At 29.6% G+C, this 15513-nt stretch overlaps 1 protein-coding gene and 1 long non-coding RNA gene across 5 annotated transcripts in view; one reads left to right on the top strand and one right to left on the bottom strand.

Annotated features, from left to right (window-relative positions):
- The first annotated feature begins 4871 nt into the window (after window positions 1–4871).
- Window positions 4872–5465, top strand: LOC145315295 (uncharacterized). Its single transcript, XR_013878014.1, has 2 exons — window positions 4872–4995; window positions 5297–5465. It is a non-coding gene; the product is annotated as an uncharacterized LOC145315295 (long non-coding RNA).
- A 1159-nt stretch (window positions 5466–6624) lies between these two features.
- Window positions 6625–15513, bottom strand: part of LOC145314572 (kinesin-like protein KIF12) — a 63584-nt gene continuing 54695 nt past the window's right edge. For all 4 annotated transcript variants that reach the window (XM_080154548.1, XM_080154547.1, XM_080154546.1 and 1 more), the window contains 4 exons: window positions 14109–14173; window positions 12799–12939; window positions 11582–11658; window positions 6625–8598 (listed from right to left, as the gene is read on the bottom strand). In XM_080154548.1, coding sequence (XP_080010674.1) covers window positions 8567–8598; window positions 11582–11658; window positions 12799–12939; window positions 14109–14173 — 315 coding nt within the window. In that variant the 3' untranslated portion in view covers window positions 6625–8566. The remainder of the gene's footprint in view (window positions 8599–11581; window positions 11659–12798; window positions 12940–14108; window positions 14174–15513) is intronic.

Raw genomic sequence — 15513 nt, 5'->3', positions numbered from 1 at the left:
ATCACAAAATGTTTTCCTGCTGGGTAGGTGCGAAAATTTGTGATCCGTTCTGCTGGGTAAGTAATAGAAGATGTAATTATACCTCTTGGGGCAAAGCCCCTAGAGGCTAGGGGCGAAGCCACTAGTTTTAAAATAAAGAAGATAAAATTTTCATTACTGTTTCAATTAATGTTAGTTTGATTTTAACAAAGCATTTGACAACAATGCGATTTTACAGACCTTTAACACGTACAATCATCAGACAAATTAAAGTATTTTATCCTTATACTAAAGTAACAGGATGTTTGTTTGTCTGTGTATCTGTGTGTCTGTGTGTCTGTACCAAAGGATCTCGCTAACCGCTAAACCGATCAGGTTCTCCTTAACAGGGTAGCTTTTCATAGGTCCCGGGAAGGGTTATAACTATTTTCTTGGGGGGCGGGACACCCCCAACCCCCCAAAATTTCGCCCCCCCCAAAAAAAAAAAAAAATTTTTTTTTTACTTTTTCTTTTAAAATCTAAAATAAGAAATTGGGTTATTAAATTCGACTCTCTCCTCCTCAAGAACCCTAGAGGCCTCTAGGGGCGTACCCGCTAGTGCTTTATATTTTGTTGAATAATATAGGATCTATAGTACCAAGAGAGGGTTAACTAAATTTTTATCCACGAACAAAATTTTTGGGAAAGTATTTATAATGCTTATTTTTGGTTGGGTTGGGTTAATAAAGTTAAAGGCAGGGACTCCAATGGGGGAGGGTCAAGGGGTGATTACCTCTTAACCCCCTTAAAGGGAATCATATTGTTATTGACCCGCACGGATAAACAACTCAATCTAGAGACTAGAAGTATGTTTTACAATGGACTTGTTATAAGTCTGATTTAAAAATCAAACTTTAAATCAGTGGCGTTCACAGCATTTAACCAAGGGGGTGTAAAACTATTAGGGTATGAAAAAGGGCTTGCCAGATTTCGAATTTAAGGGAATGGGGTTGACACCCCCTAACCGAACACCACTGCTTTTTATATCTTTAAACTTTTCTCTACAAAATTGACTGATTGAAATTACCTTTTAAATGACTTTTCCAACTTAAAATAATTAATGTCATTGAATAAGAGTGGTCATTCTTAAAAATTATCGGTATGATTTTGATTACATGATTTATATAGTAATTACAGGAAATTTATGATAAATCATCATTGTTTAAACATATGTACTAATTAATGGCTTATTAAAGATTTGAGATTTATGTTATGAAATTTATATAAATCTAAACAATGATGAAAAGTTTATCTAAATAATTAATGATCAAGTGCACTGTGAAATCCTTAAATCTTCACTTAAATCTTAGATAAAGAGACATTTTCAGAAAAAAAAATTTTTCACAGCTGACAAAAAGATAAATGTATAACAACAAAAAAAAACTTATTTCAAATCTAAGAACTTAGGCCTACTGCAAATAAAAGAGGACAAATCTATTCAAATACTGTTTAGTATAAGAATGTACAAACAACATGATTTATTTCTTACAAACCGACATTTAGCTATATATTTGACTTAATCATAGAATAAAATCTTGTTTAAAATAGCTGTTGATTAGATGGTTTTAAAAATGTACCTAGTATTATATTTTAACACTTAAATTATCTTATTCTTAAACTTAATTTACAATTTATTATGCTTAAACATTGTTTTATTGATATCACTTGTGTTAGATTTCGGACCATCTTTCGGATGAACCGAAGGTTAGAAACTATCAATCCATCTCAGATAAACAACACACACATACAGATGCTCTCTTTTCTCCTCTCAGAGCCGAATAAAGTGGCTTCCAGAACATTATACTTCTGTATTATCACAATATGATATCAGTCCAAGCGTATGTGCTATTTTAGAGTGATTATTATGCGGGTTAAGATCTCTAAACCCAATTCTAAATTACCTCCGTGTTAATTCTCCGTTGATGGTAGAAATGTGACGGAGAATAGAATATTTAACCTGTAAGTTATCATGAGCGTGGCTACTCTAAATCATGAGTGTGGCTACTCTGTAAGTTATCCTAAATGAGCCTACTCTATAATTTATCATGGGTGTGGCTACTCTATAATTTATCATGAGTGTGGCTACTCTATAATTTATTATGAGTGTGGCTACTTTATAATTTATCATGAGTGTGGCTACTCTATAATTTATCCTGAGTGTGGCTACTCTATAATTTATTATGAGTGTGGCTACTCAATAATTTATCCTGAGTGTGGCTACTCTATAATTTATCCAGAGTGTGGCTACTCTTTTAATTTATCATGAGTGTGGCTACTCTACAATCTATCATGAGTGTGGCTACTCTATAAATAATCATGAGTGTGGCTACTATATAATTTATCATGAGTGTGGCTACTCTATAATTTATCATTAGTGTGGCTACTCAATAATTTGACATGAGTGTGGCTACTCTATAATTTATCATGAGTGTGGCTACTCTATAATTTATCCTGAGTGTGGCTACTCTATAATTTATCATGAGTGTGGCTACTCTATAATTTATCATGAGTGTGGCTACTCTATAATTTATCATGAGTGTGGCTACTCTATAATTTATCATGAGTGTGGCTACTCTATAATTTATCATGAGTATGGCTACTCTATAATTTATCATGAGTGTGGCTACTCTATAATTTATCATTAGTGTGGCTACTCTATAATTTGACATGAGTGTGGCTACTATATAATTTATCATGAGTGTGGCTACTCTATATTTTCATCATGAGTGTGGCTACTCTTTTATTTATCATGAGTGTGGCTACTCTTTTATTTATCATGAGTGTGGCTACTCTATAATTTCATGATTTTTTAGAAACAATATCAACACCGTTGTTATCTTTATATAAAAGTAAAAAAAGGATGTTTGGTATGGTTATCCTATACAATAGGTTCTGGAAGGTTTTATAATTTTGGTACCACCACCCTCTCAAGACCGATTTTTTTTCTTTCCATTTTTGGTTAAAACTAAAATTAATAATGGGGAAAACATCCCCCCCCCCCCCCAACCCACCTTCATTACACTAGGGGCTTAGCCGGTAGTTCCTATTTCTATAAAATTAAAGTAACAAGTAATAGTTATTTATCATATTTTCGTAATATTGTGAATGCGAGAAAGGATTTTAAAATTATTTCAACAATTTTGGTCATGTGATCAAAAATTTGAATTGTCTGTCTACTTTTGCCCCCCTGTGGGGGCGAAGTAGGTGGAAATTAAAATTTTTGTCACTTGACCTTAATATTGCTGAAATAAATTTAAATTACTTTTCTTGTATTAACAATATTACTAAAATATTATACTTGGTTTTGTTGGATTTAAAACTCTGTCTTAAAAACTCAAAACTGATATAATACATATCACAAGGGTTAATTATACTGGACGTCCATTGGTTAATTGGTTATCTGTGCCTTTCTTTCCCTCTCTTCTCTCTCTTTTTGTCTCTTTCTGTCAGTTTCCTTTTCCCCTCCCTCCCCATACCCCATCTCATTCTCTCTTTCACTTACCCCTGTTCCTGAAAATAAAATGATCAACTAAAAATTTATTACCCATTTGTTCCCTGATTTCTGAAGTTGTACGACAGATAACCTAACTATTGCAGAAGCTATTTTCAGCTACTACGGTCAAAGGGAAAAGCTGAAAGGAAAAGGGGGGGGGGTATAATAGTTCGTCTATTAATCCCCAACGCCCCCCCCCCCCGTACCCATAGTATAAGTCCTCCCTTTTTTTAATTGGAACTTCATTTAATAAAACGTAAAAAAAGCTTAATTTGTGAAAACTAAATTTTTATTTTTTTTTAGAAGTTTGAAGCTTTTTTAACTAGTAGTAAATATTTAGATAGGATGAGGGTGACACGTACAAAATCGGAAACTAAGATTCAGCTGACCTCTAAAGTTTTTAAATTTAATGTACGACAATATTGATTTAGTAATCATTTGAACATTGGTGAAGACGGAGGTTATGTCAAACGTAGGTATTTTATTCAGTGTTATTTACTAAGTATATTTGCGATAACTTTTATTTAATGAAATCTTTCAATTTTTAACATGTACAAAACGGCCTGCTTAATTGCTTCAAGATCCATGTTAGATCTATATAGGAAATAAATGTCTATAAACGAGCTCAAATTTTCCAAGGAATATTTGTTTAAAACTCATAGTGCTCCAATAATCCATAATAAACTCTCATTGCCCAGAACGATAAGACCCATTATTTTACGTTATTAAAAATAAATTCCTTTTTTTAATTTCATGTTGCTATTTACCTTATATTGATGTATTTAATTTCTAATAATAAAAAAGAAAATTTTAACTTATAATATAATAAATTTAAGAAAACTCTGTTTTAAAAGAATTCGATTGTGGCGACATTTTGTGTGTTCAAATATTAAACTAAAATTGTAATCATCATTATTAACCCTTTGGTGGTGGTAATGTAAAGAAAAAAATATAATTTTAAAAATCTTTTTAAAATCATTTAAATTATTAAATATTTACTTTCTTTTAGATAGTAATGCCGGGTGAGGAAAATAGATTTATTGAGAAATAGATATGCATATAGAAAACTAGCCAATAGGGAGATAATTATATCGAGCCAACTCTAGTTCTATATATAAAGTAGATTGTTTTTTTTTGCCTGAAGCTAATTATCTAAAAAAATGCTCGTTCGATTAAATTGTACTTTTTAGGGAAGCTTTATAAATGTCTTGTACTATTACATAAAGTAGTAATGTTTTTTTGTCTGATACTTATGATCTCAGAAATAACTGGTCCGAATGTTATTTTTTTCAGGGTAACTTTACATAGGTCCTGGGATGGTTTTAGGCCATTTTTTTCTGTCCATTCTTTGTACATGGAATCTTGGGGGCGCAGCTATTATTATTAATATTTTTATAAGAAATATAATTATATCAAATATTTTAGGCTTGTCAGAAAACTTGAATCGACCATTGTTTGCTGTGAGTGTTTGCTGTGTTTGCATGGTAAGTTTTTTTAAAATCTAGAAGCTTTTCTATAATGCCCGTTTGTTCATTCGTCTGTATATCACTTCAAATGTTTGTCCACATCTGTCTGTTTGTAAATCTGTGTCCGTAAGTCTGTCTGTCCGTGTGTCTGCCTGACGGACTTTCCGTTGGTCTGTACATCAATTTTAACATATTTAGAAATGTTATAATTGTCCTATAAATATTAAACTTGTGATTTTAAAATTGCGAAGATTAATGCGTTAATAGAAAGACAAATAGATTTTATTACCAACATAACAAAATAATTGTTATATTTTAGGAGAATTAGCTTCCTTCTACTCTGCCTGTAATTGGTTGTGTAAAAGTCCCTTGGAGATGTGGCAACAATTGTGGTGTCTGCTTGCAAAATTACACATGAAGAAATCCACTGGTTACATTATATATATTTTGTTAAATGTTTACCTTAAAATAAATGTTAATTTAATTTATTTGTGTATTTATAAAATTTTTGTTTGGCAAACCTACTCTATAACTCGAGTTTTCCTGAATGTTTAAACTTTTGTTAGTTTTAAGTGTAATGTTTTAAAAGATTCAGTGAGCGTCAGGGGGGGGGGGGCGAGGGGGGTTTCCCCCCTCAGGGGAAGGGGGGGTTGAGGGGGGTCTCCCCCCTCGGAAAAAGCTTGGGCTTTGTCTGTAACAAAAAATATACCCCAGAATAATTTAGCTGCATCTTTTTTTAATGTTGGAATACTATGTTTTTTTAATCCTAGAATCAACCAATAAGAAATAGGCATAATATAGAAAAAGTTAGGAATAGAAATTATTTCTTTTGTATAAATTCCTTTTTTAAAATAAGAAATTTCATAATAGTGTAATGTTGGAAAAAACATTTTTTTTTTAACAATTCTGATGTCAACCAATAAGAAATAGGCATGATGTAGTAAAAGTTTGGAATAAAATTTTTTTATCAAGTCCTTTCTTTAAAATATGAAATTGTATAATTATAAAAATGTTGGAAAAAATATTATTTTTTTTAAAATCCTGATGTCAACCAATAAGAAATAGGCATGATGTAGTAAATTTTGGAATAAAAATTATTTTTTTTTTATAAATTCCTTTTTCAATACATGAGACTTTATAATAATGAAAATGTTAGAAAATTTTTTTATTCTTTTTAAATTCTGATGTTGACCAATAAGAAATAGGCATGAGGTAGTAAAAGTTTGGAAAAAAAATTATTCTTTCTTTATCAATTCCTTTATTTTAGAATATAACACTTTAATTTTGATAATGTTGGAATAAAAATTATTGTTTTCTAAATTTTTATGATAACATGCCTTTATCTTATTGGTTAATAGTAAAATTAAAAAAAAATAATATTTATTCCCGTATGAAGAGAAATAAATTTGAAAAAAAATAATTTTCTTTCCTAATATTTATTATTCCAATATGCCTAGAATTAATTTTGAAAAAAAATAATTTTCTTTCCCATATTTTTATTCCTTTTTCTTATTGGATGTCATTTTATGTCCAATAAGAGACTAGTGTTTAAATATTTTAAAGGTTATTATTGTATTTATTTTGAATATGATAATAGCAACATTATCTCATTAAATACAATAAATAAAATTATAAAAATCCATAAACTACAAATATTAACCATTTATTAATTACTGAATAAAAATTATTCTACATTTTACATATATACATAATACATATATAATTTTTGCTTTTAATATTCATTACATATAAACTCGATAGTTTACATTTTCACATAATAAAACTAACTTTTCAATTATTAATAAAACTAATGTATTTTTAATCAAATAATTATAAATTAAAATATATATTAGAAAGAAATAAAGCAAACTTTAAAACCAGGTTTAACATTTTTCAAAAACAGTGCACTATAAAAAATAACTGTACATATAGGAACTTTTCAATGAAGCTCTTAATAGTGCCAATAAAAAATGACAGACTAAATTACCAATTGCTGGCCAGTATACATTTTCATTAAACAATGCTTGGCCAGTATGACGTTATTTTTAATAGGAACTAAAAAGAGCTTCCGTTTCTTCTTAGTTAATTAAACATTCATCAATTTTTTTAAAAAAGTTCTCAATATTTTCTGGAAAGTTCAATATATTGAACTTTGTTATTCTAGAGGAAAATATTAATAAACACTTTAATAAAAAAAATATGTTATAAGATCCTTATATGAGAATTTTTTACAGTGCACTTTTGGAAATAAATTTATCTCTGTTTTTTCAGTATATTTAAACAAAATATTTTACATAAATAAACAAAATAGAATCATCTAAATTAAAAAATAACTCAAGTACTTTCATAATCGAAACCAAAAATAAAATTTTAAGTTAATTTTTGTTTTTCTCAAATTTTACAACCCAGTAAATTCAGTTACAAGTTATCTGATGAAAAAAACTATTTTCCTCAAGTTTTTTGAATGGAGAAAAAGTTGGGTGTTGGGGAAAATATTTTTAGTTTCCATAGAACCCTTATAATAATTATCCATTAAAATTAAACAAAATTTTTTCACAGGGGATTACGGTAGTAAAAATTAACAGAGATAATTATGTACATAGTTAGAGCAGCAACAACAAATTAACTACGTCGTATATTTATTAAGCAGAAATAATAATGAACTTCTTATAACATATTCAGCAAGCTGAAATAAGCAATGCAAAAGCACGAAACCTAGACATTTAGTAATTGAGGGTCAGTCAAAGACAACATCCCCTTAGTTATAAAGTAGCTTAACTCCTTATAATACTCGTGGATTATAGTAAATGCATATTATTGTATCATAGAGATCAATTATTGTTTTATTACATATCAAATGTAATGAAGATATCCATATTTTCATTGAAAATTGTTGGTTAAATTGTAAAAGTGTAAAAAATCTTGTAAATTCGTTTTAAATGCTATCTGAATCTTTCAACATTTTTTTAAAGGGGATTTAGAAGGGTTAAACAATTTAACTTATTTTGTATAAACAATGATCATCTTATTTTTTTAACAAAATGCTTCATAATTATAATCATTGGACGAAGTGTCTTACATGTCAAAGAATTTACTCATTTTAGTGGACGGATATTTTTTTTAATTTCATTTTGAAATGATCCATCTATACGCAATTTTACCTTTCCTAGAAGTAATATCTCAGAAGGTAATGACACCAAAACAAAACATATTTCAGTTAAAATCAATGGTAATTTTTTTTTAATTAAAGAAAGCAATACAATATATAAAGGTTACTTGCCATAAAGTTTGAAGTAAAATATTTTTTCTTCTTGTTTCACATCCCTACCCATAGTATGAACGGGATATGCATGGTAAAGTTTAGGAATCACCATCTGGCTAAGGTAAAAGGTTCATTAAAAATCTGTAAAATTTGTTGACATGTATAAATATTTCATCCAAAACAATCACATAAATAAGTTATTGCCATAATTGAATTACTGTGTATTATTCCGAAGTTTGTAAAATACTTTTTTATGTAATTTAGCTCCTTTAAAACACAGCAATTCATTTATGAATCTAACTATCAATATTTAGAGTTATATAATATTCAATAAATTCCATCTCTTGAACCACCAAAACCTGAAAAATGAATAAAAACTGTTTAGGTTTAAAAGCAAAGCACGGCTTTAGGTAAATTTAAGGATCTTATTAACAATTTCTCTTCAATTGACATAACCTTGTTTTTAAATTGTTGAAAAGAAATTGTTTAAAACATCCTTTAACTAAGCATTTTTAAGCGAGGCATATTTTTTTTATAAATATTATTTAAGTATAAAATTTTAGCTGTACAACTGTAAACGATTATTAAAATCTAAAACTCATCTAAAATGTAAGTTTTTACTATGTGACTAAACATTTTTTATACAGAACCTACCTTGTTTGTAACGAAGATACGTTAAAGATGTATTATGCTAGTCATGTAATTGCGCGGTCTTTTGATTACTCCATTATATTAGTCTTCTTTGGTTATTTAGAAAAAATTGTGTCTAATTGGTTTTTTTCGATCTACAAACTAAAATGTAACTAATTTTTTTATATAAATCTCAATAATTCAAAATTAATAAGAATTAAATAGTCAGTTAAATGTTTGTCTGTCATGTCTTGTGTAAGTCTTTCTCACAATTTTAAGTTTTATACCTTTTTATCATATATACAATATCTTATTTAGTGCAATCTCAAAAAAGTGATTCTCATATTTCCTTCTAGCACCTTACTCAGCAGAAGAAGGTACAATTAAAACTAGTGTAATTAAATATTTGTTTTTTAAGATTGATATCTTATTACAGAAATACATTTTTACCAGAAAATTTTTTATGGATATGTCATTTTTAGGCAGTTTTATTTATCTATTTTATTTGTACATTGCTCTTTTAATTGATTTAAACATTTTTAAACTTTCATCATTAATTTTTTACTGCAATATTTCTACAATTTTGAATTTTCCTAGCAATTTAGCTTTTAACATATGAAACCCTCTTTGTAAATTTCAAGAAAAAATTATGAAATTAGTATCTCGAAATATTTTTTTTGGTTTCTTTTTTCTTTGTTTATCAGTTTAGCAAAATTTATTTGTTTTAAAAAGCTATTTACAACATGCACGTTGGACAAAAGTGGTAGACCAAATCCGGGGTGCTTCGCACCCGCCCATTTCTGCTCATAGCCCGGTCTTTCCGGTCACCATGACCATGACTATGTCCGTGACCGGAGGTCAGCCTTTTGTGACCGCTAGGACCTCTGGAGTCTAAACTGGTCATATCCTCGTTGATTAAGTCTTGATGGGTTGATTTTGTAGCTGTTTTGCCGCGTTCAAGTTCAGTATTTTTTGTCGACTTACATTTTGATTTGTTTGGACATCCACCTTTCTTGTTGATAACATTGTCAGTAATATTAACAGGAAAATCAGATTCTATAAGTTCACATGAGTGTGATTTTTTCAAAGGTTTCTTTGATTGCTTTTGGATACAAGTTTCCTTACATTTCTTGTTTTCATTGGTGGATTTTTCTGTGCAATTAATGGCAAGCATATCATTTAGGGCCTTTGGATATTTTTCTTTGGATTTTGAGGGCTTTTTTACAATGGCTATTGTCTTTTTAACTTCATTGGATAAGACAATTTTTTCATCGGTGTTAGATAAAGATTTGGGAATTTTCGTAGATTTTGTCAGTTTTTCATTCTTTTGAAGATTTTGTGATGCAGAATTGTCGGATTTTTGTGAAACTGAATTTTGTAATTCAGCAAACTGTTGATTCTCTGAAACTGCAGCGCCGCCTGAATATTTCTGTTTGGAATTCCTTTCCTTTGAATTCTTTTTTAATCCTTTGTCACAGAGAAGAATATTGTTTTCATCTTTGGATGAATTCTCTCTAACTCCGTCTTGAATACATTTCTTATCCAGTTTTGCATTTTTATCTGTTTGCCCAGATTCGTTTGATTTAATTTTCGCTGATGAAATATCTGTTTGCACTCTTCCAGGATTTTGAAGTTTCTGCGGATTTTCTATTTCTCTGGTTAATTTAATAGATTGTGTGTTGTTTTCTTCTGATTTCAATAATTGCATATTTTCTTCAATATGAGGATTGATTTCATTGTGTTGTACATGTTCGTATCCTGTTATATGATGAGTACAATGCTTAATCTTATTGGCTAAATTTGATTCATCCAAGTTTCCATTGGCCAAAATTATTTCCACCTGACTTTCATTGGCTGTATTATTCAGAGCTTGATTCTGATTTGCTCCAATAATAGCATCTAAACTTGGAGTTGCCTCATTTATGTCAGCTAAACTTTGATCAGCTGATCTAAGATCAGCCAGGCTTTTATTGGTCAGATTTGAAGCAGCTAAATTCTGATTGGCTTGTACATTACTATACCTTATTTCATTGATTGGTACAATAACAATATCTCTGGTCACCATTCCTTCTCGCGGATTTCTACCAACAATTTGTGATGTATGGATAAATGCTTTGGGTTCACTGCTAATCTTTCTTATTTTATCTTGATCAAATTTTGGATCTTTGGAATAACTTTCTTTCCGTTTCTTTCCATTTATTTCAGCTTGTTCTTTTTCAAGTTCAGCTTGTTTAGTTCTGCGACAAGACTCAACAATAGCAGTGTCTAGATCAACAGACTGACGTTCAACATAGGAATCAAACACTTTGTCACAATCAACAGAAGCTCTGTCATCTTCTATTTCAAAGCCATCGGAAGTATTGCTGGTCTTTCTAGATTCCTCACCACATGTTGAGTAAGCGCTGCTGTAGCAAGAATCTTCACTTGCCTTTCTTATTGCCTCAATGTTAAGCTTATCTTGTAAAGTAATAACATTACTACCATATTTATTATTACCATACTCGTTATAGGCTAGGTCATTCTCAATAGATCTTTGTCTTGGAGTTTGGTTAACAGGAGTTATACACTTATTGTTCTTATTTAACGGCGGCAAGACTAAATTAACAAGTTCATTTCCCGCATTTTTTGCATTTCCGCCATTGGCAGATTTCCCCGGAAGAACTGTTATTTCTGTAAAAGTTTCATTATTATCCTGGCCGGTGTTACACATACCTTTTAACTTTTTAGCCCTGTCCCGCCTAATGTTTGGGTTCTTGGGATCAGCACGTCCTTGTTTTGAGTCCAGCGACCTAGAATAAGAAGGTTACATTATATGTAGCGCAGCGCAAACTAAGAATTATTAGTATTTTTACAGTAAAGCCATTTTCTATTCACTTGAATGAAATAAAAATGTACTTAGAAAATGCAAAATTTTAATTAAAAACTTAAATCTAATTTTCAGATTCATTTTTTAAAAATCTAATAGGTACTTTAATATTATGTCTGTCTCTGTGTGTGTCATAAGATCTCGCTCACCGCTGTACAGTCAACCATTTTATGGGTCTATTGAAGATTTACTTCCACCCTCCCTAGAGTAATCAACAATATTCTAATTATAGAATAGTTACACTGTTGATAAAAAATGTATGACGCAAACTGCTGAAAATATTTGCTTAGTTGATTATTTGGTAAAAACAATATAAATTTTATTAACTTCTAATGAATTTGAAGGCTGAAATAATATTTTTATTTTTACATAATTGTACCATATTGCTACAAATTATATTTATATGAATGATTTTTAATCTATTTATAAATGAATCCCATAAAAATAAAGGCAAAAGAAGCCTTTTTAAAAATGCTAGTTAAAAATAAAAGTTCCTATTAATTATTGTATATTTTCTAATTTACATCCTTTTTAATGCTTTAGTTATAAATTCATTTTTATATCTAAAATAGTAAAATTAAAAATTCATTATTGAGACAAAAATTTTCTTCATATGTTTGTTGTAAATTATTCTGTATTTGTTATTGATAAAGAGAGAAAAAAATTTATTTAAAACGAAGGGATAATGGTAGAAAGTGCAGTTTTAAGCTTTATTTAATTATTCTGTACAAAAGTTTGATTTTTATACCATGCTGGATTTTATTCTTTAAGTGTCTTATCTTATCTTAAATTATTAAATGGATTTTAATATATTACCAGGGATTTAAAGGGATAAGACAATGGCCGATAAATTAATGTCATCCCCAATAATGATACTCAAAATTACTCCTTATATAGATAACAATTAGTGGTTAAAATGTTTAGATACTCAACTAAATGAACCAACCAATCAAAATTTAATAAGTCCTCAAAGTTGTTAAGCCAAAGAAAAAGTTATTAAAAAACTTTGGGGACTAGTGCAATAAACAGCCCAACTTCCCCTCCCTTTCTGAATATTACAAACCTTTGTCTTGTGGTAGTAGGCTCAGCCTGACGTTGTCCAGGCCTACGTCTTGATGGTGGATGTTGAATAAGCTCGTCAGGACTGCCTTCACTCTCACCGGAACTTTTACCACTACGTCCATTTCTTAAATGAGGACTGGTCCTAAATTTTCAATTTATAACATTAAATTTGGTAGGCCTTTGTACTAGATTTAACTCTTATTTTTTTCTTTAAACTACATTAACAACCCTTCCCCCTCCCCCTTGCACAAATAGCTTAAAACCTACCAAAACCTGATTAAATTATGTTGATTGATACAGTACACCCAAAAATAAGTCGTAAAAAATAAGTTTTACTATATTTTCTAAGCTTTTTATTTTGATGGGGGGTAAAATAAGGGGTTTCATAGGTTTAAGGGGGGGTTATCTACAGGGTGTTTCAAGAGAAATGCGTTTTTTAAAAACTTAATTAGGCATAGAAAATGAAACAATTATATAAAATGCTTTATATATTTGGAAAACTTATTCTGGGACATTTATGTTTCAAATATTTAAAAAGGATTTTTCGACAAATTATGCCTTAAAAACCGGTTTTTACGAATGCCTTATTTTTGAAGATTTACAGAATTGAAGGTTGTGAAAAAAATGTGCACATTTTTAAAATTCAAATTACGCAGCTTGTATTAATAGTAGAAAAACGTTATGCATACCGTTGGAATTGTCATAAACTAGTTTTTGGAAATATAAGTGCCATTTTTGTGCTATTTTTAGTTCAGGAGCTACGTTGAAAAATGTGAGAACAGTTGAAAAGTTTTTATTAAGTTGGGACATTTTATCACGTAGCTCCTAAACTATACATAGCACAAGAATGGTTTTTATATATCCAAAACTTAGAGCTTATGACGATTCTAACGGTATGCATAACATTTTTCTACTATTAATGCAGGCCGCGCAATTTGAATTTTTAAAATGTGCACATTTTTTCCACAACCTTTAATTCCGTAAATCTTCAAAAATAAGGCCTTTGGAAAAACCGGTTTTTGAGTCTTAATTTGTCCAAAAAATCATTTTTAAATATTTGAAACATAAATGTCCCAGAACAGGTTTTCCAAATCTATAAAGCATTTTACATAATTGTTTTATTTTATATGCATAATTCAGTTTTTAAAAAACGCACTTCTCTTGAAACACCCTGTATGTTTTATTTTTTTTTATTTTTAGGGGAGTAAAATTAGAGTTGATAGAGTTTGAGGGGGGTACACACCCCTATACCCCCCAACCTAGGATGTCTAAGGCCGAAATTTCTTAGCAATTTTTTAAAATTTTACTCACCCATTTCCAATTTTTCTAATTTCTAGTTCTCTGTTGATATTATCTGGTAATCTGTGAGGTCGCCTGAAAGGACCAATCAAACCATTCATTAGGAAATTATTTCAGATTAAGACATACATATATGATTAAATACAAAAACAATTAGATAAGATAGTTGGAGATAGACAAGGAGAAAAATAGATCGTGAAATATATTGATATTAATAATAGTAATTCATGGCAGCGTGTTTTAGACGTTCCGCGGATTTTAAAATAAAATATTATAAGATTTAAACCAGTTTTGTTAGACTCGAAGGGCCGAACACCGGGCTGACAAAGTTGGTTTTAATTTTTATGATTTTTACTTTAATATTCGTGAAAAATTGTTTGTAATTCGATACTATAAATAACTTTACAGTATGTGTGAGAACCGGTTCTAATCCAGCACATATAAACCGGTTTCGAAGCCATACTGGAAGGAATTTAGTTGCATTAATCAAAATATCAATATAAAGGCAATGTATGTAAAGAAATATAGACAACAAAGAACAATTTTACAGACTGATAGACATTGACATTTAGACGAAATAAGAAAAACAGATTCTGAGGAAAATAAATAAAATATACATTCACTTAGAAATATCAGTGAGGGAGGGGATATTGGGCTGTTTATCACACTGGTCCCCAAAGGTTTAAATAACTTTTAGTATTCGTTAACTTAACAACTTTGGGGATTGTTATAGATTTTTGATTGGTTGGTTCATTAAGTTTAGTGTCCAAACGTTTTAACCACTAATTGTAATCAAGAAAGGGTAGATTATTAGGGATGTAAATAATTTATCGGCCATTGTCTAATCCCTTTTGATCGTTGTAGAAATATTCATCATTAATGTTAGTTTGATTTCAGCAAAGCTTTTGATAATATAATAAATAAAATTTACATAAAATCATAATCTTTAGACTGAAATATAGATATTTTGATGATTTTAAGAATTACTATTAACAATTCCAAGAAAATTAATTATTTTAGAGAGTGTTTGATATTTTAACCATATTGAAACAATGGAAAAAGAATTTTTTGTGTTTCATGACCTTGCATTTTTGTGAACAGTACAAACATGTTACCCAATTATTTCATGATAATTGTTTTTATTTTTATATCTTGATAGGATTATTTATTTGTTATCATATAAGGACATGCAACTAATATCAATAAACAAATAAAAAAAACTGATTCATGGACAAGAAAAGGAAATCAGTAAAAAATGGTGTTTCTAAAAAACAACAAAGATTAGTTAATCCTTTCTATTTGCCATTCAACTATAATACAAAGTAGAACATTATCTGTCTGTCTCTTTGTCTGTTTGTTTGTCTGTCTGTTTGTTTGTAGCGAAGGATCTCGCTAACCGCTGATCGGGTTCTCCTTT

This window comes from Acartia tonsa, chromosome 3, assembly GCF_053477335.1.
Source record: "Acartia tonsa isolate MP-2025a chromosome 3, ASM5347733v1, whole genome shotgun sequence".
NCBI classification, from domain to species: domain Eukaryota; kingdom Metazoa; phylum Arthropoda; class Copepoda; order Calanoida; family Acartiidae; genus Acartia; species Acartia tonsa.
Note: the sequence above shows the minus strand (reverse complement) of the source record. Positions and strands in the feature narration are given on the sequence as shown.